Source organism: Pocillopora damicornis, chromosome 9 (genome assembly GCF_964200805.1).
Source record: "Pocillopora damicornis chromosome 9, jaPocDami1.2, whole genome shotgun sequence".
NCBI lineage: Eukaryota > Metazoa > Cnidaria > Anthozoa > Scleractinia > Pocilloporidae > Pocillopora > Pocillopora damicornis.
In genome coordinates, this window is record NC_142678.1 from 2,779,009 (window position 1) to 2,802,268 (window position 23,260).

The 23,260-nt window shown below is 38.6% G+C and overlaps 1 protein-coding gene across 2 annotated transcripts; it reads left to right on the top strand.

Annotated features, from left to right (window-relative positions):
- The first annotated feature begins 139 nt into the window (after positions 1-139).
- On the top strand, positions 140-23,006 carry LOC113676010 (uncharacterized). 2 transcript variants are annotated; one of them, XM_027192619.2, is made up of 16 exons: positions 140-456; positions 1,299-1,898; positions 2,864-2,953; positions 3,267-3,347; positions 8,117-8,215; positions 13,075-13,311; positions 15,025-15,234; positions 15,552-15,646; positions 16,138-16,538; positions 17,028-17,301; positions 17,726-17,813; positions 18,397-18,462; positions 18,822-19,154; positions 19,461-19,602; positions 19,931-20,052; positions 20,713-23,006. In XM_027192619.2, exons 1-16 carry the CDS (start codon positions 247-249, stop codon positions 21,013-21,015), a joined length of 3,351 nt encoding a protein of 1,116 aa, XP_027048420.2. In that variant the 5' UTR covers positions 140-246; the 3' UTR covers positions 21,016-23,006. The 2 variants fall into 2 exon arrangements, with proteins under 2 accessions (XP_027048420.2, XP_089039606.1); XM_089183480.1 differs by having other exon boundaries at positions 141-456; positions 17,726-17,876.
- Positions 23,007-23,260: the final 254 nt, after the last annotated feature.

Below are 23,260 nucleotides of genomic sequence, written 5' to 3' on the forward strand. Positions count from 1 at the left end.
GAAAAATTTCTCTATCCTCATTACACTTAAAGAAAATTTTGTAGGTATGTTAAACGCGAAAACGGCCGTCAATCAATTTTACCCTCCCCACCCCTTTTACCGCGACTTCCGTTATGGCGTCACTCAAGTTTTTAGGACCTGTTTTCTTGTGACCCAACCTTAGTATACTCAAGCGTGGACTATTTTGTCTACAAAATGGCTTTTGAAAGGTGAAATCGAGGGAAACTTGAGAAATAAGTTTCCATCATGTCGAAAATCTCCGACGAGAGGAGTAAGAGGGGAATCAGTCGCTCGGAGGACTCGATGCGCGATAAACTTCGATTGAAAATAAGGCAGAGAATTCATAACTTACCGAGTGAGGGAGGAGATGAAAATATGAATACTCTGAACCAAACAGAGTCGGTCAGAACACGGCGCAATCATGGTGGAAAAGTTTCGTCCCGAGACGAAGAACAGGTAAGCATGTTTCCTTCCTTTCTCTTCACTCTCGTGTAATGTATCTGAAGTCCTGCATACGAATTTTGCGCCGGAAAAGGATGTGGCTCAATTAATCTTAATTTCTCATTAAGAAAGTTTTCATCCTTCTTTAGACCTAGAATCTTCATTTTCACTAAGACAACAATACGTTGTTATTTATGCTGCGCCAAATAAGCCAGAATTGCGAATAACATAGCGATCAGTCATTTCTTCACTTTACAAGTTTTTTTGTCCTTATTTGCCACCTGTTATGTATCACCTGCTGTTTCAGTTACTCAGTTCAATTGCTCGCAAAACCTTTTGGATGGTAGGGGTAAAAATCTTCATTTTAAAGAAATTTACTTTCATGTCGCTCTTACTTTGAATTGCGATTAAAAGCTGACAAGCCCCACTCGAGTTTAAAACAGACAGGCACATTTTTAGGCTGGCGCGTTTTCCCGCCAATACAACATATTTGCTCTGCCATTGATAACGCACGCTGTGCCATCTTTCACAACTTTCATTACCTTTTAAAGCAATTATATTTAATGATCCTCTATCAAATGAAAGGTTATTTGGTCAAAATAAGTACTGTAGAGTTATGTAGTTAACTTATATCATATATCTCTGTGTGCTTTGCTAGGCTGCCGAACATGCGCAATTTTTTTTCGCGTATTTGGCCCAGCGTGACGTGAGAGAACGCGCAAGATGAGAGTAGTTAGTCGCTTTTAACATGCACCTTACGCCCACCCCTTCTCGCCCGAAAATGCAAAATAATTACGCCTTTTCTCTGGGCTGGAGTAAATTTGGAGTAATAAATATTGCGGTTTTATGATCGACAGATTGAAAAAGATTTGCATGCCAATGATTCGAAATCTAAACGCGTTAAAAAGGAGTATGATGGCTATAGAAAAACCAGGGAACATTCACAACATTTGGGAGAGGCCAGGGGCCGTGAAGTTCTCGAAAGGAATCGCAGGAACACACTTACCGACCGCAGGAGAGAAACAGATGGTACACAGCCAAGGGAGGAATACTCCAGGGGCAGGCCTCTGGTGGAATACCCCAGGGGCAGGCCCTCAGAAGAATACCCCATGGGTAAGCTGAATCACAGAGATGAAGTATTCCCTAAACATAAGTCGAAGCGTGAATATGAAGGATCTATAAGGAAACACCTCAAGGATGAGCCTCGTCCCATGGATAAGTCATACCTTGGAGAAAAGGCAAACCGCAGGGATATGTCAAACCCCGTGGATAGGCGTGCACCTCATGAATCGCGTAACAAGGAAAAATCTGACACGAGACATGATACACAACGAGATGAAAATCACGGCAAGGGCATAGGAGGTGTTCGGAGTAAAAATAAACTTCCCCTCGCACCAAAGCAACTCAGATTGGAACAACCGCTTAAAAAAGTGGAGAAACGCTCATTGACGTCACAGGTAAGACATTAGGGACCTTAAGCAAACCACGACGGCGACGGCAACGAGGACATGGAAAAACAAAAGATCTAATTAGCAGGACAATAGCTCAGCACGTGCGTTTCAAAACTTTCTACATTTCTTAGCCGTCCTATGCAAAACAACAACGTGAAATCATCACAATTTGCGTCGTCTGCGAACCGAAACCGCGACGACAAATTATTTTCATTTCCATTTGGAACTCAACGCTTCTTTTATACATTATGCTGAAGTTGAGGTGTGGAGCTGCATGAGACGATAAACAAATGCAGCAATTTTTAAAACTCTAATTAAAGGCAGAAATTCATTTTTTAATCGAAGTCTTCCTTGGCGTTGCCGTCCTGACTGCTTAAGGTCCCTACTCGCACAGCTGCACCCGTACTTATTGACTAAGTGGGAGGTTCGGACGTGAATATAATAGGCTCGAGGTCATGACTTCCGTGCGTCACGACTTCCATGCGTCACGACTTCCGTGCGTCATGACCGTGCGTCATTACTAATTACTGCACACTGAACCACTATTAAAAAGATTCAACAGCGAATTTTTTTCCTTTTTTCTTCAAGTCAAAACAAGAACCTTGTAATTAATCGAGAAGCACGACCCATTCACTCATTTGTTTTATTTAAAGCTGAAGTCCACAATTATAATTTACGTACTCGGAAAATACAAAAGAGCCGTGTGAGTGCAAGGCCGGAAGGCCCTTATCCAGACCAACCCGCGTCAAACCTTACGGCCTTTTTGATGAACTTGCATCCCATCCGGGGGGAGGGGCAATACTCCCAGTCTTACATTGCCACGGAAACCAGGTTAAACTCCTGCAATGTGAGCCAAGGGCTCCAGAACAGACTTGAACGTTTTATCTTGTACACAACCTCTCCTTAACCTCTGCGTATTTTTGATCAGGACAATCATAATGTGTTTATTTGTTTGTTTTTTGTTTCTTAAGAAACAGGCTGCTTCGTCCGGTAAAAGTGAATTTTTGTCGTCTCTGGTGAAACTAAAGGACGCTCTACAATCTCACAGTAAAGATCAAAAAGTAAGGGCTACTTTGAAAATAGGAAGCAAAAAATTTTTAAAAAAATTAACAAAATATTGTCTGAATGAAGAATATAATTTTGTGCCATGTATGTGTAAACCCGCCCTGTACCACAGTAGTCTTATTCAAAGCCGTTGTCATGGTTTCACGCTTTCTCGATGCGTCGTGCGTCACTGAGTGACAGGAAATGTTACCAAGTGACTTTTGAAAAACGGCTGGGAAATTTATAAGAAGACTAAGAAACCGTCTACATCTGATCCGATGAGTCTGCTCGTCATCATGATTGGTTTCGAAATTTTTTGTCTTGTCTTAGAGTACAAAGGAGCCATTAATGTCCAAGAGTGGGGCGGACCTGAACATTCAACCCTGTAAAGATGATGCAACAAAGAAAAAGGTGAGTTGGCGTTTTCAACCTAGTTTTTTGATTGTGGCTTGTGCAGGGACGTTTATAGATGGGAGAGAAAATGCTGATTGTTTTTTTCTTAAATTTTTGTGAATATATTTCCAACTGCATTTTTTTTCTTTCCCTCCCCACTGGTTATGTTTTTTTTTATTCATGTGAGTGATCCTGTTAATCAGCTAATAATGTTCACCATAGACCTCACTTCAACCTGAAATCGAGGTTAACGCGGATGCATTCGTAAACACTCGTTTTCAGAGTTGAGTTTAGTCTTTTTTTAGCCTTTTTTATTTCAAATTGTAGCTTGTGTCTTACTGAGTTGAGACTTTTAGGAGGCTTTATTTACAGCCAAATGATGCCTTTTTTTTAATTTGATACATTTATTACATCTTTAATGACGGAGTTTGGACTCTAGCCTCCTTATCGGAAAAAATTGTCACGGTTTTTTCAAAGAATCTCTTAAACTTTTCATCATTGCACCTCACGCACCACATTCACCACTCTCTCGACCAATCAGATGCAAAATTAAAACCACAATTTGGTTTTACTCTAAGTTCTCATTGGCTCTTAAAGTTAATTTTCTTTCTTCGGATTGGCTTTTGTGATCACTTTGACTCTGTCCAAAAGCGTTCTATAAACAGTTGATAGTATTACTCGGGTAGAGAACTCACTTTCACCTTTTCCGTGGCTTCTAGTCCACAAAGACACTGTTCAATAGGATAGACATTAAATTGTATACCTTGTTTGAGATTTTAGCCCTCAAGTTAACACCATACTTTCTGCTACGGGGGAAGGGAGAGGGTCGCCTCCTCCCCCTTCCCCCCAGGGGGGAGTTAGTAAAGGCTCTGTGGTATTAAAGTTGGCCATTGTGGTCGGCCACAGATCTTAACTCGAGATGTTCCTTTTACAATAATCCTCTCTGCAAATAAATTTAAAAAGCTTCATCGCGAGTGCGGTAATTCATAAAACAGCAAAGTGACAAGACAGTCAAAACAGATTGTCTGAGGCTTTTGAAATGGACTCAAAACTGTCAAGAAATTTCCTGACCATTTCTCAGGAATTTTGAAAATATTAACGTAAGTGTTGTTCTGCTGAAATTTCTGCCAAAAAAGATAGATAATGCACGGTTTTCAACCGCTCGCCCACGATTGTTTACAGTAACAACCCGTGACAAAAATTTACATTACAGAAGCAAGAAAATTCATTTTAAAGCCGTTAAAAATCTCCCTTTACACAGTCAGTTTTATTCTTTTAAATTTCCGCTGTTTGTCTCAGAGCATTTTTTTCCTGTCTGCTCGCCCCCTCTAAAAGGAAATTTCCAGAGCCTGCAAAACCAGAATGCGATAAAGTTTTAGATTGAGGAACAATGTGCTCACGGAATTCTCTCATTTGACGAAAACTTCCTTGATTTTTTTTTACTCAGGAATATCTATTTTTAGGTATAAACTCTTGTTTATGAAGCGACGCAAAGAATAAAGGAAAAAATTAATGAAAGAAGATATTTCCTGGCTACGTGGGCAGCAAATCCTTCTTGGCGCTTTTAAACTAGAAAAGATATCTCTGTTAGATATACCTGATGAATTTCCTGTGAACGGCAGTTGTCTTTGGACACAATTATGCGCCAAAAACGAACGCACAAAGGTCATTAGGCAATTCACGCAACACTGACCTCTTTCCGCAGGACACGTTGTTGATGTTTACCTACCACAACTGAATATTATTTTAAAAAAACCGCTTACCAGAAAAATAGCAAACTAGTTTGAGGCTCAGTTGCTTAGCTGTCACTCAAGAAATTTTTAGTTTATGGGAAAAAAAAGTCATACATTTAGTCAGCTCCAAGCGCGAAGCTCTATCACATTCAAAAAATAAAACAAAATAAATCAGTCGAAAACAAAAATTCTGATAGAGGTGCCTCACATTCATTATTACCTGTGTGTTTTGTTGTGTGCGTCCGAAAACCTTTTCATAATTTAGGTGACTCATACAGAAATTGCCTCTCAGGGAAATCCTACTTTAAGGATGAATTCAAATGAGTTTGATTGTTATTCAAATTGATGTAACCGGAGTTATCGCGGTCTAAACAGACATTTGGTCTTTGGCCGTGGATCAAAGAGGAAAAAGTATTGGTGCTCCTTTGCAATGCGAGAAGAAACCTGAATTTGGCGCTAAAACCAGCGGAATTTTTCCTTGCTGTACGAGAGCTTGAGGGTTTATGGGAAAAACTATTTACCACCGATTTAAAGGTATATTCTTCATCTTGAATCATGCTATATAACCGTTTATACACAAGAAATATTTGCGTTTATCGTACTGAAACCGTTCGAGTCGAGATCACGGATTCGTCATCCTACAGACGACTTCTTCCGATGTTTGGAATTTTGGCTTGAAAATTCGCTTAATTCCTGCACGACGGAATTGATAAATAATTCTATTTTCGTTGTTCGTTGGTAACAGACGATATTTGTTTGGATTTTTTAGTGTATATATCTATGTTCAACGAGATTGCTGGAATTCATGTCAGGCATTAAAACATCGACTGTAAGACTTAAGCGTTTTAAAACGCAAAAACATGAAGTGAATCAAAATTTCGATGGCACAAATTGAAACACTTTTTATCATCCAAAGAGTTCCTAATAGAGAGATCGACAATTACGGTTTTTAGCTCGATAAGATTACGGCTTAAATCTTCAGCGTAACAAGAGGTATTTCTCCCACAGGAATCGTGAAGAGGAAATGTTTACTGTAATAACAGAAGTCGGTTGTTTTGTAATTTCAAACGGTAAACTTCTCGGCAATTTTTTGTCAGTTCATAATTATTTATCTCCCGATGTGCTTTAACTTCTCTGTGTGAAAACTGAAAGGCGTTAGGAAGTTACGTCCAGTTCGTTCATTATCGAGCGAAAAATTAAATCGAAATAAGTATTGGTAGAATTGACAAAAAACCCGCGAAATTACCGAGGGAAATTTTCCAAATTTAACGAGGCAGCTCCTCGCAGAATTGTAATTTTGTTTCCCATTCTTTTCTTAAAGTTTTGCCGGAGAAGAAATTATTCGATTTCCTGCGACCAATGGTTTTTACTACACCTGCTCCTCTACTAATTGATGTATTTGCGACCAAAATAACTCCCATCTTTTATTTTCACAAAATGAAACGAAATGGTTTGAGAAGATTTTAAGTTCTCATGATATAAAGCAGTGGAAAGAACTCAGGATAATTTTTGAAAAATCTTCGAGGAGTCAAAACTGGCGGTGTTTTTATTAATTAGAATTCATCTGTCGGTTTTTTCATCAGATGCTGTGTGGTGTGATCACTCTGGGCCAAAAACAATACAGTTCTCAAATAGATTACAGTTTTAACAATGAAGTCACATCAAAATACGCCAACATTAGTGCGTTTTTATTTGTTCCCTCCACCGGTGCTAGAGCTTCATTAGGTTGGAAAACAGGTGTTCCTGTGTCAAACCTCGCTTTGAAAACGAGATCGTGACAGGAACGTGCATTGGAAACGAGGCTGTAAGAAAACCCAGACAGAATTAAAAATCTCGGTTTGAAAATGAGGCCATCACTCGATCGGTCAACTTTTTCATGTTTTAGTAAAATAACGTTTTCCCTCTAAACTTCGCTTGCATGAAATGAAATTTAAAGGCCACCAAAATTTCACTCAAAAATATCACATGGCTCCAGTTAGACAGCTTGGTAATTATTCATAGCATCATAAAATGTTTTTCATTATGTCTGCCTCTATTTCATTATACGAATCCTCGCTGGGAAGATCTTGACAATTAATCTCTCAGAAGATATTTCTTTCTTAAGAATTTGCAACATTTAATATCTCAAAAGATGAGGTACAACTGTCCATCGCTAAACTCAAAATTTGATGAAAAGATGGCCAACAAGATGTCTTGTGTTTGCTTTAAGTTGTAGCCCGTAATTTTTTTCCCCGTGGTAAAATTGGAATAATTATTCATTATGGTTTTTTCTCCCCGTGTTTCCAATCACTAGAGTTTTATGTTTTCTTTTTCAATTTATTTGAGTTCTATTTGCATGATTTTTATCAAAACCCCAGACATCGGAGTCAAACCTTTTGCATGGTAAGGTTAGAAGTTTTTCGCGCTCGAAACAAAATATAATTTTTTCCTGAAGGTTGTTTGCTTTTCATCTCGAAATTAACACGGTTCAAATGATTTAAGTTGAGCCAATGAAGTGCGGTGTTTTCAAAATGGTTTTTCAAATTTTGTTTGAATTAAGAAAGCTTCTTGTTTTGTCAACAACGTAGTTCGCGCATTTGTGAATAGGAATTATCATTAATCGCAGAAACATCTTGAAGAAAGTTGGCAGTTTTCAGAGAAACAATCAGAGTCCGTCTGGAAATTTTGAATAGTTACAACTTCTCTGTAATTACTTTATGAAATGTAGGAACAGTTGCTATAGAGAATTTTATACAATTTGAGTAACAGGTTTAGAATAAGATTTGCCCAACTCGAGAACAAGAAAGATACTGAAACAATGCACTATTTGGCTTAAGTCATATTAACAAAGAACTTTTTTCCATGAATTATTTACCAAGAAGCGCAGAGAAATGAAATTAATTTTATTCTCTAAAGTTTTAATTCGACCGCAGCCTGAGGATCTTGCAGAGTTGACCCATAACCACGTCCTTGAGATCAGTTCGCGATAATGAAATATATATATGTTCATTTTATCGTGCACAGTAGTTTTCCAAGTTCAAGGATAAAAGTGATTTCGTTGCTTCGTCTTTGCAGGGTTCCCCGTCAGCTAAGCCGCTTCCATTGAAGACTGACGAGGTCAAAGAAGACGCGACAATGTGGCGAATCACAACAACTCGAAAGCTGGCGGAATTTGTAAGTTGACAATTTATTTCCTGTTCTAAATTAGATTTTACGACGTTAACGCATATGATTGACTGAGTTATTTACTTTAGTGTAAGTTAAATTACGTGCCTTTCATAAAAACAGGAAGACAGCGTTTCTCTGCTGAATTCCCGGCCGTATACATCCTTTTTTTAGCGCTTATTTATTCGTCGGCAGCCATATTTGAGTAACTTCGTAAACAGTTTTTGATTTATCAAAGTTGAAAGGATAGATGAGTCGCTCGAGGTTTGGGTTCAAGCTTTTGGAAGAAACAGTTCACAAAAGATGACTTTTGCCAACACTGTTATCATTTAGCTGCAAAAACACGATTGAGGATTTCTTCGTGGATTTTATTTCGGTTTCTCTAGTTTTCCTATCATCGTGTTCGATGTGGGGTAACACACGTATTCAGTGGTTATTAGATGACGTATTCCGTTCTTGAAAAACCACTTTTCTTTCAAAGGGAGCCATATCTTTAAGCATATTTACAGAATTCAAAGAACAGAAAAAAAAAAAACGAAAATGTTTCCTATTCCAAATCGTTGGTGGATCCATGATACTAGAATAGTCAATACACACTCTTTATCACGTGACTTTCGCTATTCGTGCGACTGCGCACTTAAATCTGAGTCCGATGATTCCCCGGAGTTTCCATAGTGGTGTTGTTGTAAACTTTTAGTGAAATTTTTTTTTCGAAAAAAGAAACTTGCTGGCCGAACATCGAAATGTTACATTAAATAGCACTTTTGTTAAATGTGAAACGTTACATTGTAATTTTGTGCTCAAACGCTAAGTGTTTACTTTACAAGGTCTTTTTCACTTTATTCTCTTTCTATTATTTTGAATGAAGGAAATGCAATCCATCAAATTCCATGTACTAAAATAAGGAAATTCGATTGGTTATCTTCTTTAAATCCATCAGTTCTTAACAAATGAAGAAATGGCATTTCTTTCCCGACAAACTATGGGTAAAAAATTACACTGTAGCGTAATGGAAAATTTAAACCGAGAACTCTTGGTTTTTTTTTAGAAAAAAATGCTTCAAATGGCTTATCTGATAAAAAAAGTTTGATAACTGTACCGCATTTGCTAAATATATTCAGATCAATATTTATGTTCAGCCGAATGAATTTAGAGATTTTTTTCAGCTTTTCTCTTTTAATAAATTTTTTCGTAATATTGATTGATCGTGATTTTTGATTTACTTCATAATTCTGTAATCGAAATCAATCGAACCACAGTCAAATGAGAGAACAGGGGAAGAGTTAGCTAAGAAGTCGGTTATCTTCCACCGAGATTACACCGAGCAGGAGCCGAGCGGCTCAGTCGTGTTTCATCGGGGGTTTGTTCTCTGAGATGCTCCCTCCAGAGCAAATCGATGAATTCAAATTCAATTCGCTCTCGCAAGCCTTCACGACCATGACCTTTTTCGAAGAAGAACTCATCTGCTGGCGGACGAGCGAAGGAATGTGTTCCTATCAGAGACAAACTCGGTCCGTGCGGTACGAGGTTTGTAAACGTTTTCTTAAAGCGTTACAGTAATTCTGAACGCTGTTAGAAATGGTCTAATATTTATGTACTCGCGAGGGTAACTAGGGAATTCTGCATTTGTTTGCTCAATGTGTCAGAGTACTCTAACCCAAGTTTTGCAGCGTCAGTGTAATTCATTAGTTGGTCAAACAAATGATTTTCGAAATATTTATTTACAACAATTTATCTGGAGCGATCGGCTCGATTATAAAAGAAGAGGAAGGTTTAAGCTTTCTGGAATCATAACAAAAAGAAAGGAACGAAAAGATAAGCATCTTATTTCTGATTTAATCAAACAAAAGATAGAAATGTGTCTTGCTTAATTAACACACAATTTGTTCCTCAAAGATTCGGAAGCCAGAAAACTAATGAATTTTATAGCGCTGTGTAATACTACAAGGTTAGATTTATGAAAAAAACAAACTTTTCTGTCATGATGCAACGACGTTTATTTATTTATTTTTTTTTTGGGTCAGGGATGTCTTAGGAAAAATGATCTTCGTTCTGTCGTTTTATTCAGTCGTTTGAAATGCTCTGAGTTGAGAAAATTTCGATTATATTTATTTACACCCAGCTGCGTGCAATTTCGTTTTAACATGATAAACGATATGCGCTTATTTTGGGCATGTATTTAAGTGTAGTTGTCAATATTGATAATTTTTACCGGATTCCCCAAAGATTTTTATTTACTGTAAGTTATAATTGTTCAGTCTCAATATCTAGGTGAGCGGACGCTTTTTTTCGAGTTGGCTCAAATATATCTCGTGGCCATCGAACGAACAAGGAATAATCACTTTACCATATAAACGAACTCAGGTGACTGTATTTCTTATCATAGCTTTGTACAGTGCATTGTGAAGAAAAATAAGGTCTTGACCACTTTTTGTATTCCATAATTATGATTTCAAATGACTTGCCCCTTTACGCGCGCCGCAATCATGCTTTGTATGTTTTGTGATGACAAGAGTTAATTTTTACCAATGGCGATTCAATGTAATTGTTACACGCTGAAAATTGTAAATTATCTTTTTTGCAAGCTTTAAAATATCACCAATCGTTGAACGAGTAGAAAGAATTGTGCAGCACAAAATGCTTTTTCGCTGTGCATTTTCCAATGTTTTAGACTAAAAATAGTGCTTACACATAGTGTCTTGCAATACTCGAAAAATTTTTACGAGATTTTGAGCAAAACATTGGCGAATCGTTCTTTCAGCGTTGTTCTCCGGAACACAAGATACAGCACGCGCAGTGAGTGGTTGAAAAGTCTGTTTTTTGCAAACTCCAGAGTACAGGACCGTCGAGTCATACATGGGGTTATCGGGACACAGGATGTACGGGATGTGTACGGGATATGAACAGGATATAAACGGGATATATACGGGATATGTACGGGATAGGAACGGAATACAGAACTGAAAATACTGTACTGAAGTTTACTGAGTGTTGAAGTAAGCTATGTAGAATCCCTTTGAAACCAAGGAGGTCGAATCAATAAGCTTTCGATTCCTTAGCTTATAAGATAGGTTGGCGATGCAGCATTTAGGATGATCATACGATTGAGTGTCTACGATTTCTCTAAGAAATAGATTACGTGTTGCTGTGTGTCTGTTCAGCAACAGATCACAAATGATGTCAAAATTAGGTAAGAACAAAGAGTATCGCACAAGGCATAGTCGAGTATGTCTCTGATGTTCTTACCACATCAAGTTTGACCTGTTCTGGGATCTATTATAATACAGGCCCTCAGCAACATAGAATTTTATTTATTGTATATGGTACAGAAGCAAATAGATGGTGACGTCACCTACACGTCTGTCCCCTAATAGATCGTAAATAAGAACCGATCAGAATTCGTGTATGATGCAGCTCATCATGAAAAGTGTTGTGGTCAATGTGTTCGTTATTTAATAACGGGTATCACACCAGGCGCTCGGCTAGTGGCCTGGAAACGAGCGAAAAAGTGGGGGCCAAAACGTTAGGGCTCAGGCCACCGCGGCTGTTCTTTTGAAAACTAGAACCGTCCAGTTTGCCGCTCATTCCCTCTTTTGCGACATGGGTTGGGTATTAACTTGTTAAGGAAATCAAAATTCGAGTTTCGGTTTCTCTTTGCATGTAGAAGAGAAGAAACGGTTTTATTTTTTCCAAATTTTGAGAGAAAAATGATTTTCCAGAGATCCCCGCGATCAAATGTTAAAATCTGTCCTTCATTTTACCTTTGAACAGTACAGAGTCATTAGGAGTGATGTTTAGGTTCCTTGTACTATTACAAAACGTCTCTCATAATCACCTGCTTATAATCAAGCAAAAGATAATTTTCTGCTTTTCAACAGACAAAAATGATAGTAAACGCAATCAATTTGCTTTTGTACACAATACGGAGAATGCATTGAATTTTATTCACGATGAAAATGATGACTGTGTGTTCTATTCGAATGATTTTCTGTGAATCAAACGGAAAATGAAGCGTAGCAGTAGACAGTAATTGTCTTTGTTGATTAAAACATTGTAATCATTATAGACTTGAGAAGGATATCAATGCTAACATAAAAGACTCACCACCGCGGGCAATGTTTGAGTTCAATGCAAATACTACTGATAATCAGTTCCGTATAGATAACTTGAATAAATCAAGCTTTCAGATTGGTCCGTTCTATCCACAACATTAAATATTGAAAAGTGATGGCGTTGTCCTAGAATAGTTTGACGCCCAGAATTTTATGGCGTCTGATGTGAAATAATATATTCTGTTGGTCGAGTTTCATTCAAACATCAGGTCAAAACAGGCGAAACGAGACAATGAGTTCGTCTCTCCTCGCAATGGGATTTCAACATTAAATGACAAAGTCATTTCATCGCATCATTTTCGCCGCGTTTGTCTCAGAAATTGCACGGATTATCGGTGAAGATCATGATTTTTGTACAATGGAATGGTATTTCAGATTTGTAAGTAGAGGATAAAACCGATGCTCAGTATGTCGACTGACACAGAACCTGATGTTAAGGAAAAATTGGAGAACGATTCGGTAAGGGAAATTTTAATTCTGACTGCATTCAGTGTATATGCCATTTCGTATCTTAAAATGGTTTACTTGGAAAAGTCGTATTTGAACAATTCATCAGCCATTACTTCTCTCAAAGATGATTAAAACTTTATTGAAATGAAACTTTACACGACTTAATTCGACTTAGAACCTCCCTTAATTTATCCCCTGAGGCGGAAAGCGAGTTTTTAGTCGCTGTTGGCATCAACACTGTTGAATACCGGCCTCCTGGCGTGTGCTAAAATTGCAACAAATTGATACGGTTGTTTATATTTTCAGGAGCACAAGATGGCGTCCGTGCGAGACGATTTGGATATCAATCCAATGATGGATAATCCAGTGTTTTCGACGGGTAGTTCTGTTAATCTGTTCTGCCCTTTGTGTCATGAAATGTTCGTGAACCCTCGATTGTTGCCATGTCTGCACACGTTTTGTAAAAGATGTCTGGAGAACCTTGTGGTCCCGAGGTCAAGTTCTCTCAGCTGCCCGGCCTGTCGAACAGATGTCCCTCTCACGGTACGTTGAAGAGTTTCGTTGTGTTCAGTTTTCATTCTAATCTCATCTCCTTTAGCTTTAGAAACTTTGAGAAACTAGAGTTTATTCCAATAGTCTTTAAATGATTTTTTTAACTTTACCGAAACCATTATTGAAATATCGTTTACGCAAAGATGACCAGATAAACCATCGATGGATTTTAAACGCCATCTTCGTCAATACCATCTGTGCCCTCAATTACCACATTGCCGCTTGCCTCCATAAAAATCCCTTTCCATTTCACAAAGAAGCTTATTTTTTGCCCAGCCTGATATAGGTTCCATCCTAACAATAGAAATAATTTACCCTATCTCAAAATTCTACCTTGAAAGACCTGTTTACTGTTGCATCAGGATTTTTAGCACGTGTCTGGAAGGAAAGAAAGTTTCTATTTCACACATAATGAAAGGTTAACAATGATGTTTGTCAAAATAAAAAGAAACCCTAAAACTTGAATTAAGCATTACATTCGATTTTGAAGGACATTTTTTCAAAGGCGTGTCAGGCTGAGTTTGTTTCCGAGATCGATGCATGGTATGATGATAGACTGACTAAATATTCAATGAAATTCGTGAACTCGTCAATAACTTAATTTCGCATTCTGCCTAACGAAAGTTGGCTAAAGATCGATGGCGGATTTAACAAACTGAATATAATGCAGCGCATAAAAGGCTTTTTTTGTTCATCCTAAACGACCAACAGAAGTATTGGGGACCAGCTTTCTTCAATTGCTTTAACATGGAATTCATTATTTGTGAGCTTCACTGCCTTAAGTGTATAATCGCCCCCGCCAACTGAAACATGCATATTATTTGTATTCATCGTAAAGATCAAAAGACAATCGAAATTCCAAATATTGCCAAAGAAACTTTATAACCTTAGGTTATAATTTTGCCAAAGTGTGTAATAGTACCTGAGTCAAATACAGAGTTAACTTGCGTGTAGGAATAAATTCATTACATACAAGAAATCAGCTTTGGAATCTTGTTTAGCAACTGATTTGAAACATTTCTGAAACACACCGTGCAAATTCTTTAAGACAACAAAAGCCGGCTGTTGGCATTGCACTGTCAGCCATAAGACCTCTTACTATCATCTGCTAGTTTAGCCACGAGCGGCTGGGCTCTCGTGTTTGGTTTTCCCTTTATGGCACAGCCGACTTTAACAACATCGTCAGCCGCTTTTGGAAAAACTTTTAAAACCTTTGTTAAGATATGTCATCATAGGAAATTCGGTTTCGCTTACAAATTGATTCAACGTTGAGCCGACAAAACCTCGTTGAGAATTACGTGCCGACTAGAGGTTTGCTCGCCTTAAAATATCGTTCCAATTAATTAACGTAAGCTTGTTTCAATAAATCATTTACTGGTCCAGTTTCTCCTGAAATGATCAACGGCAGGGCCCGCGAAAGCTCTTCACTTCGCAAAATTACATGTGTGTTTCTCTGCGTGGCAAAATGAAATGTGTTGTTTGGCCTTGCGACCTAAAAAAATCGTGAATCTCAAATCAAATAAAAACTACGGAATGGTTCTTGAGCGCTTTCGTTTTCTGCAAGTGACTTTTCCTTAACGCTGCATTGCTTGCCCCAGCAAATAGATTCGTTGATATCTCATAGTCATGGTTTAGTTTCACTTTACTCTTTTTTCTCTAATTTTGTTCTTGTTGTTTTGTTTTGTTTTTGGTTTTTTTTTTCAGGAGCGTGGTGTCGGCGCTTTCCCGCCAAATTTCGTGGTAACCACCATGATGGATGTGGCGGCAGTGCGCGCCCACGACAAGAACCCAATCATGTGCAGCAGCTGCGAAGACAAACTTCCTGCGGCTGCGCGGTGCATCGAATGCATGGACTTTCTCTGCCATGACTGTAGAAATGCTCACATGAGACTGAGGCTAACCAAGACTCACAGGGTAAACGCTAACATTTTTAAAAAAATTGAGAATGGTTTTAATTTTGTATAAAATTAGTTAGTTGAGATGGCCCGAGTTTCAAGGCTCTCAATCAGAAAGCGTAGCATAGCAAACCAAATGCAATCCTGCAGTACTTTCGACATCAAATTTAAGTTTGATCTATCTAAAAAGAAAGAAAATTAATTAAGAGTGAAAAGTCTGTGCGAGTTTCTTTGCCCTCAAAAAGGTTCCATACAATACACGAATTTATTGTTTCACCCACAGAATATGCGAGAAGAAAGTAAAATCGTATTTTAAATGTTTTGTGGCCATTTTAGGTTGTGTCTTTAGACGAACTGAAATCCAGTCCACATCCCGAAGATTTACTTCATCGTCCAATTTTCTGCATGGAACATGCCCACGAGAAGCTAAGGTACGTTGCAGTCAAAAACTATTCTGCAGCAATAACAGAGGAGAAATTCAATACTAAAACGCAGCACAATATAAATGATTATGGCGCCAAGATAGAAGTTGAACGCTCTCTAGGAATCGAAGCAAAGAACTTAATTTATTTGGAAGGGTAAAACTGTGAAAAGATATCATCACTTAAATTAACATTTGACCAGTGTCAAGTGCGGGAAAAAGTAGCAGGAACTGAGGAAGAACGGAGGAAAACCTGTATGGGAACCTAACGATGGAAGGTAACACGGGACGAGAATTTAACTGCGAAGGTCCAAGGAGCCGAAATCTCGCCTGAGTAAAGTGCTCAAGTTAAAGCCGTGTAATATTTTATAGTCAAGAGTGACTGAAAAAGCTCCTTGTTACTGCAGTCACCTAGACAACGTTAAGTTATCCCGGTAACTATAACTGCACTGCAAGAGAGCTCACCGCAAATGAAGTTCACCGCTCTTACTGTTTTTACAGGTACTACTGCGAGAGCTGCGAACAAGCTATCTGTCGTGAGTGCACCATGACTTCTCACTCGACTGAGCGTCACAAATACACTCAGTTGACTGACACTATTGACAAGCAGACTCAAAACATCTCTCAATTGGTAGAAAAACTCAAAAGGAAGGTCCCAATTGTCACGCAATCTACTAAAGACGTAGAGGAAGTCACATGCCGGCTCGAGGCCAGGGCGGAAGTGGCGAAGTCTGAAATTCAGAAATGCTTTCCTCGAATTTTAAAAGCGTTACAAGATCGCGAAAAAGGAATGATGGCTGAAGTAGAGACAATGGTACAAAGAAAATCAAAAGTCCTAGGAATACAACAAGAAAGATTGGAAAATGAATTAAAACGTCTTACGACGACCTGCAACTTTACTGGTAATTATCTATTTCACAGGTCCGCAAGGCGTACTCATGGCTGAAGGAGAACTGAGAGCTCTTAATAGTGATATAGGGCATCTCGCTGGTGTACTAAAACATGCATTGCAATTAAATTGGGCAAGATTGAATACTTTAAAATTTCTGACTATCACAATCATAAAACTTCGTACTTTGATAGGTAGCCCTAGTTGGTTAGTTTTTACTGCCCCACATTTAAATCTTACTACCCACGGGTTTTTTAAGTAGGTTTGACCACGAAACTTTCCGCCTTCGAAAGATACACTTTCGCCTGACACAAAAAATAACTTCCACTACGGGACGACTAGTTTTCCTTGGCTTGATGGTTATCGTATTTTCTTAGGTATGGAGCTCCACTAGTATGCTTTGCGCGCAGGAGTTTTGGTCATGAAACTCGACTTGGTTTTTAATTAAATTTGTAATGGGAAAGACATTTTGGAAACTTTTTCCTTCTATAATGTCTTGCAGAGGAAGTCTTGAGGCATGGAAACTCTGTGGAAATCCTTGTCATAAAGAAACAGCTTTGTGACAGATTAAATGACCTCATCTCCACTAAGTTTCAAGGAGAGCCCGAAGAAAATGACGTCATCTACTTTGTAGCCAATCAAGATGAAGTCCTGAAGGCTCTCGAGAACCTTGGGCAGATTAAAACGAGTAATGCCTTCCCCACTAATTGTACAGTAGCTGACGACATGAAGAATGCAACAAAGGGAAGGAAATCCAAATTTACAGTTCTTACGCGGTAAGCAAAGTTCATTGATGAAATCAAATCCAAGAGGTAAATTTGGTAATAGACTCGGTACTGGTCAGGCCTCATAGTTATTTTACGAGATAACGACAATCAGCTTTTTGACTTGCTCCTCAACGAAGCTCCTTTCAAGAACAATTTCAATTGACCGTTGTAAGTAATTCGGAATTTCAATGATTTTTAGATTAGTATACTCTATGATTGGTCCAAATTTCCAAATTTCACGGTTTTCCCGTGCTTCACGTCCTCGTGCCTGAAACAGTTTACAGGTCGTCAATCGGAATTCTTGTTAGCTCCTTGTAATGTCATCCTCTATCCTGATAGGCCTTTGTAATTACTTCAGTATTTATTTCACGGAATTCAGATGTAAAGCGCTCTGATGCGAATGATGCATTTAACCTTGTTGTGATGTGTTTAGTGATCACAGTGGGGCCCAGTGCACTGGCGGCGGTGAGGATGTAATGGTTGATGTGTACACGTCAGATGGAAGAACTGTGCCTGCCGAAGTAAGACCGCTTGGCTCCTCCCCGGGCTCTTCACATGCGCTCTCTCGCTACAACTCACAAAATGTTAGCATTCCATTTGAGATTCACGTGTGGCATGCACTGTAATAATTCATGCGCAGAATAATTACTAACTGTGTCTTTTTTCTTAACGTGACTCCTCCGTGGTCGTTATTTCGGTTTTTACGCAACGTTTGGGGAGAAACATTGCGTGACAACCCAAACAACAGCCGCGCCGAGGCGTAAATGTGTTATGTTCAATCTTACCTTTTCATCGCACTACGATTTTGCTTTCTGCACCTTTCTTTGTTTTACTTTAGCAATCACTGTGGTGTCACAATTAGGTGCTATTGTAGTAGATGTTGTTTTGTTGTTGGTCTTTTTGCGGACTGCCATTTGGAATGTCACGCAAGACCCTACCCCCGTTGCAGTATAGCAGCGAAGAGTCACGTGACAGGGCTTAAAATACTTATTTGTGTGGAGTGGGCAGATTTTAGTTGAATAGCAGGTGCTCAACGAAAACGTGGATAAGACTCCCGCTTCCTATATGATTGTTTTTAATGGTGTGTTGCCCAATTTTTTCCAGGTTGAGGACCACAGAAATGGTTCTTACGGAGTCAGTTACAGCCCCTTTAATGTTGGAATGCACAAGGTAGATTTATGAAAAACATAATATGTTTACTGTTAACATACTTGACTGACTGTTTTCTTTCTTCCCACCTGATAGCTCCACGCTTGACATTAACTTTTTTCCAGCCTAACATCAATATACACATTCTCCATATTGTTCTGTATATATTTGCTACGGTGCTGACAAGGAGAATTTGTTGAACAATCAACTGAAACTGGCTCAGTCGTGAAATATTTAGTACCGAGGCTCCTCTGAGCCGGAATCACTTGTTCTGCAGACGCGTAGATTAAATTAAACTTTATGTACGAAAAAAATACCAGTTTCTTGTACAAATTAAATTTTAGAAGGATTTTGATGTTAAGAATTTCTTTGCGTTAAAGGTGTCTGTGACTGTCCGAGACAAACACATCCAAGGTAGTCCTTTTAAAGTCAATGTTGTCAATACTGGAGAATCCTACCTCAAGTTTGGCAAAAAGGGAACGGAAATTGGAGAATTTAACGGAATATTTGGCGTTGCTGTGGACGATGAAGGGCACATCATTATTACAGATTGTCACAACCACAGAGTACAAGTTTTCAATCAAAATGGCGGATTCATGTTCCAGTTTGGTCGCAAAGGAGAGGGCAGCGGACAGTTCCAATGCCCCACCGGGGTAGGGGTGGATCCTGACGGGAGAATTGTCGTCTGCGAAAGACTGGGCAGCAGAATACAGGCAAGGAATGATTGAAATGTAAACATGTGTGGTATGAGCTAACAAAACTTTGATTTGAATCTGGCAGCTTCATTTGCGGTTTTTCTTCAATCAGAGGCAAAACTGCTATAACTCACAACTAGGTTATTCACCTTTTCCCGCCCTTTAGCAAGCCGTGTCACGTGATTTTAATTTGAGTGTTGATTGGCTTCTTGTATTATTTTTCTTTGCTCTGATTGGCTAACTCTAGTTAGGGTCTAAGAAACCTATTGAGGCGCACTCTGAGAAGTTTCCTTCTCAGTTCCTACTTTTTTTTTACCTTCGTAGATATTTGATCGAGATGGAATGTTCCTTCACAAATTCTCCGTTCCAGACCTAAAGGCCTCCACATTAGCAGTAGATGCTAACAGAAGAATTATTGTTGCTGACTCAGCAAATCGTTGTATTCATGTCATTTCACTGGATACAGGTTAGCAGTGGTTGAATTGACTTATTTCCTATTTCTCCAGTGAAAAACATATGGAAAAATCTTGGTTCCCTGTGATACAGTAGCATCCTACGCACCAGGTGCGAGGCGTTCGTGGTAAGCGCGAAGCGTGTGAGGCGTGCGAGGTTAGCACGAAGGGTGTGTTAAATGCGGAAGGAGGAGCACGTGATTCCCGTTCCTTCCGTTCGTCTTAAAAACTTCTTTCCCACCTGTCTTCATTATCCGTACCTCATTACTTTATCCTTTTTACATTCTTACTTGTGTTCGCGTTCACAAATTTGTTAAAGAAAAGTGTATTTCATGCCTTCAGGTCAGTCTTTCAAGTTTGGTTCTTTTGGAGACGGCAATGGCGAGCTGAATTACCCATGCTACGTTGCGGTGAATTCTCAAGGACACATCATTGTGTCGGACATGCACAGTCACCGTATTCAGGTACGTCATGCTGTCAGTCATTCGTTACCATGGGGACCCAATTAGATTAAGAAACTGGTAAAATATTTGAGATGTTTATAATCATATCCCCTGTTCTGTAAAGAGTAGCACTACCAAACTAAAGCCATGGGACAGGAATGGCTTTCTTACACGAGAGTAACTTTACTTTTAACCTCGTTCTTAGGACGGGGCTGTCGTTTTGAGGAAAATTACTCTTGGTATATCCTATCAAAATTCCTCAAAAAGTTGGCAAGGATGAAAACACAATAATTAGAATTGTAGCTAGTGTTGAGTGGTAAGTGCCAGTTTCAAAATTGATGAATGAATGACGCTTGATAGAGCAATTTCCGAGTGTCGAAAGTTATTTGGGATTGCATTGGTTTCCCCTTCTTCGCTTTGTGATTGGTCTAGAAAACTTGCACCACCCTCTCAACCAATCACAACCGATCACGACTTGATCACTCTCGTTGTCCCGCGTTTTAGGTGGTTCACGTGATGCGACCTTGAATTCTCATTGGCTCCTTGTGACTCTTTCCTTTGTTCTGATTGGCCGTCGTGATCGTTTTGGTTTTAAGAGACCTAAACGTAACGCCCTGTGTAACTAGTTTATATAAAAAAAATGTAAAGAAACTGTTTAAATTATTTACCTTTTCCATTCAGGTATTTGATCCACGTGGTCGATTCATGTTCAATTTCGGCCGTAAGGGGAGTCAGGACGGGGAGTTAATGCGCCCCACTGGCGTAGCCGTGGGTCATGACGGAAACATTATTGTCGCCGACCGAGATAATCATCGGATTCAAGTATTTTCCAGCGAGGGACGTTTTGTCACGAAATTTGGTACTAAGGGTGATGGTGACGGTCAACTGAATGACCCACATGGCCTCGCTTTGACGCCAGAGGGGAACATAATTGTTGCAGACTTTCGAAATAATCGTGTTCAACTTTTTGGGCAGCCGGCATGAAATCAGTTTTAAAAACGTTTGTTTAGTGAAATTGTGCAAGTATTCGTTCGGGACAGAAGTTTCAACACACTGGAGAGAGAATGGGCACTGGCAAGAGAATATTCTCTTGGCACTGGAAGATGGCGAAGACGGCATCATATTTCCATATTTGGAGTGCGTGTTTTAATTGGATCGCCTCTAGCACCGCACTTGGTGGAATGTGAACATGTGATCAGAATTTCTCATCGTTTCATTCCTTCAAAGAGTAGATGTTAATTTAAGTCAACATATCAGTAATTTAAACTATGAAATAGTTTCAAAGATTTTTTTGGAAGAAGTGCAACACATTAATGCTTAATTTCCCCCTTGCTGAACATATCCTGTTATATCTAATTAAAATTTTAGGCTTATAGATATAAGCTAAGAGGCAAAAAACCTTAACTTAATCTATTTTCAATTTCTTTGAAGCGAACAGATTATCACAAAGTTCGCTCCAGTCTTTTTTCAGTCTCTTCTGAAACGCGCAGGAGATGCAAGGGGGGGAATTTCACACTCCCCCAGAGAAGGGAACTTGAAAAATAGAAAAAACTTCCAACTCCTGCTAAATAAGACAAAAAACTTAGCATCAAACCGTACTTGAGTAACCACACATTTGACATTTTCAAAACGCGTCACATCGGTAGTATTGAAAAGAGGGATTTTGTGCAGAAAGGTTCCACCAACCATTCCCCTCGGGTCCATTAACTCTCTGTGCCATAATGCGACTGAAGTACGTTTGTTCTATATTAGTGGTTTACCTCTATCCCAAGTTTCAAAACCAATTTTTTTCTTATTTCAGGAAGGATGCGGGGGGGGGGGGGGAGGGGGAGGGGGGTGGAGGTGGTAACATGGAATAAATCCAGCGAGTCTAACCGAAAAAAAAAAAAAAAAAAAAAAAAAGGAAATCGGCTAAAGCCTAAACTGAATCAACGCCTATATAATCTAGAAAAGCTCAACGCTTGCCTTACTTTTCTTTTAGAGAGAGAGAAGCGTTGGTTTTACATAGAAAATCTGTAGGTAGCTTATCTTTAGGGCTTTATTTGGTTATTGTCTTTTCCAGTGTCATTTCAGCATAAATTGCGAAACAAAGTAAATATAATTTGGAAAAGCGCCGGTCATCGAACAAGTCTGTGTTTCAACCTGTGCGATAACTTAGGTTCTTGTTTGACATTCCTATCTTCTATTTTTTAAATTTTTTATAATAAACGTTTGTTTCATTTTTATGTAAGTTTAGAGATCTTCTTTTAGAGGCATAGGAATAAAGCGATTTTTTAGTTAATTTTTGATCCAAAATTTTTTAAATTTTCTATGATTTTTTGATGCAAGGAACGCTCTCATAAGGAAACCGCAGACTTTAACTTTTACTGTTTAAATCATTTCAATTTAAAACGATGATTTCACCGTTGATTAGCTTTCATGAAAATCATATCCTTCATAACTTCTTTTATTCTTTAGGACATTAAGGCAAAAGTAATATATTTAAAATACTCAAACTGTTTCACTGTTTCACAAAGAATAGTTTTGACAGCATGACCAGCTATCATTTTAGCAAAACACATCAACAGAGTTTTCCCTCTGAATAATGGCTTATCTGCCAATAACCTGGATGAAATTTAAGAAACGCGTTTAGTGAGATCAGAGGAGTAGGAGAAATTTCAAAACTTAGAGGAAACAGAAGTTTGATCAAATTTTATTTTCATCGAAAATTTGCAACAAAATTTCACCTTTGTATTTACGTATTTAGAATTCCAAGTTTAATACTGTTTTTTATTTTTATTAATCAGGCCATTCACTGTGCCATGTAAAAATATTTCACAATTAGGCATTTTAAGATTTATATTTGTTTTTATCAGTTGAGTAAGTTGTCTTTGTAAGTAAAGGCTTTGATAAGGATGCATTTAGCTGAGTCAGGACAGGGTGGAACAATGCTCCTTCAATTAAGCGAAAATAAACCACTTCACAAGTTCAATCCATTCCATAAGTCCATTCCATTCTCAAGTTTGCAGTTGATGATTAATATGGTAATTTAAAAGTTATTTTTTTTTTAGATCTCAATCAACAATTGACCACACTGCTAATAAAAGGGCAATTTTGGCAAATCAAAGAGGTTACAAACTGGTCCGCAACAGTCTTTTGCCATTCTTCCAAACTACTGCTAATCAGAAAACCATTCCTAGTTTTAGGAGATGTACAAGTTACAATCCCCACACCACCTCACTAAAAACAA

Bases quoted from the DNA above. Each gene is read 5' to 3' on its own strand.
- LOC113676010 (XM_089183480.1), top strand. From the start codon at position 247: ATGTCGAAAATCTCCGACGAGAGGAGTAAGAGGGGAATCAGTCGCTCG. The intron at 15,647-16,137 runs GTACGTTGCAGT...CTGTTTTTACAG, and splicing joins CATGCCCACGAGAAGCTAAG to GTACTACTGCGAGAGCTGCG. The intron at 20,053-20,712 runs GTACGTCATGCT...TTTTCCATTCAG, and splicing joins TGCACAGTCACCGTATTCAG to GTATTTGATCCACGTGGTCG.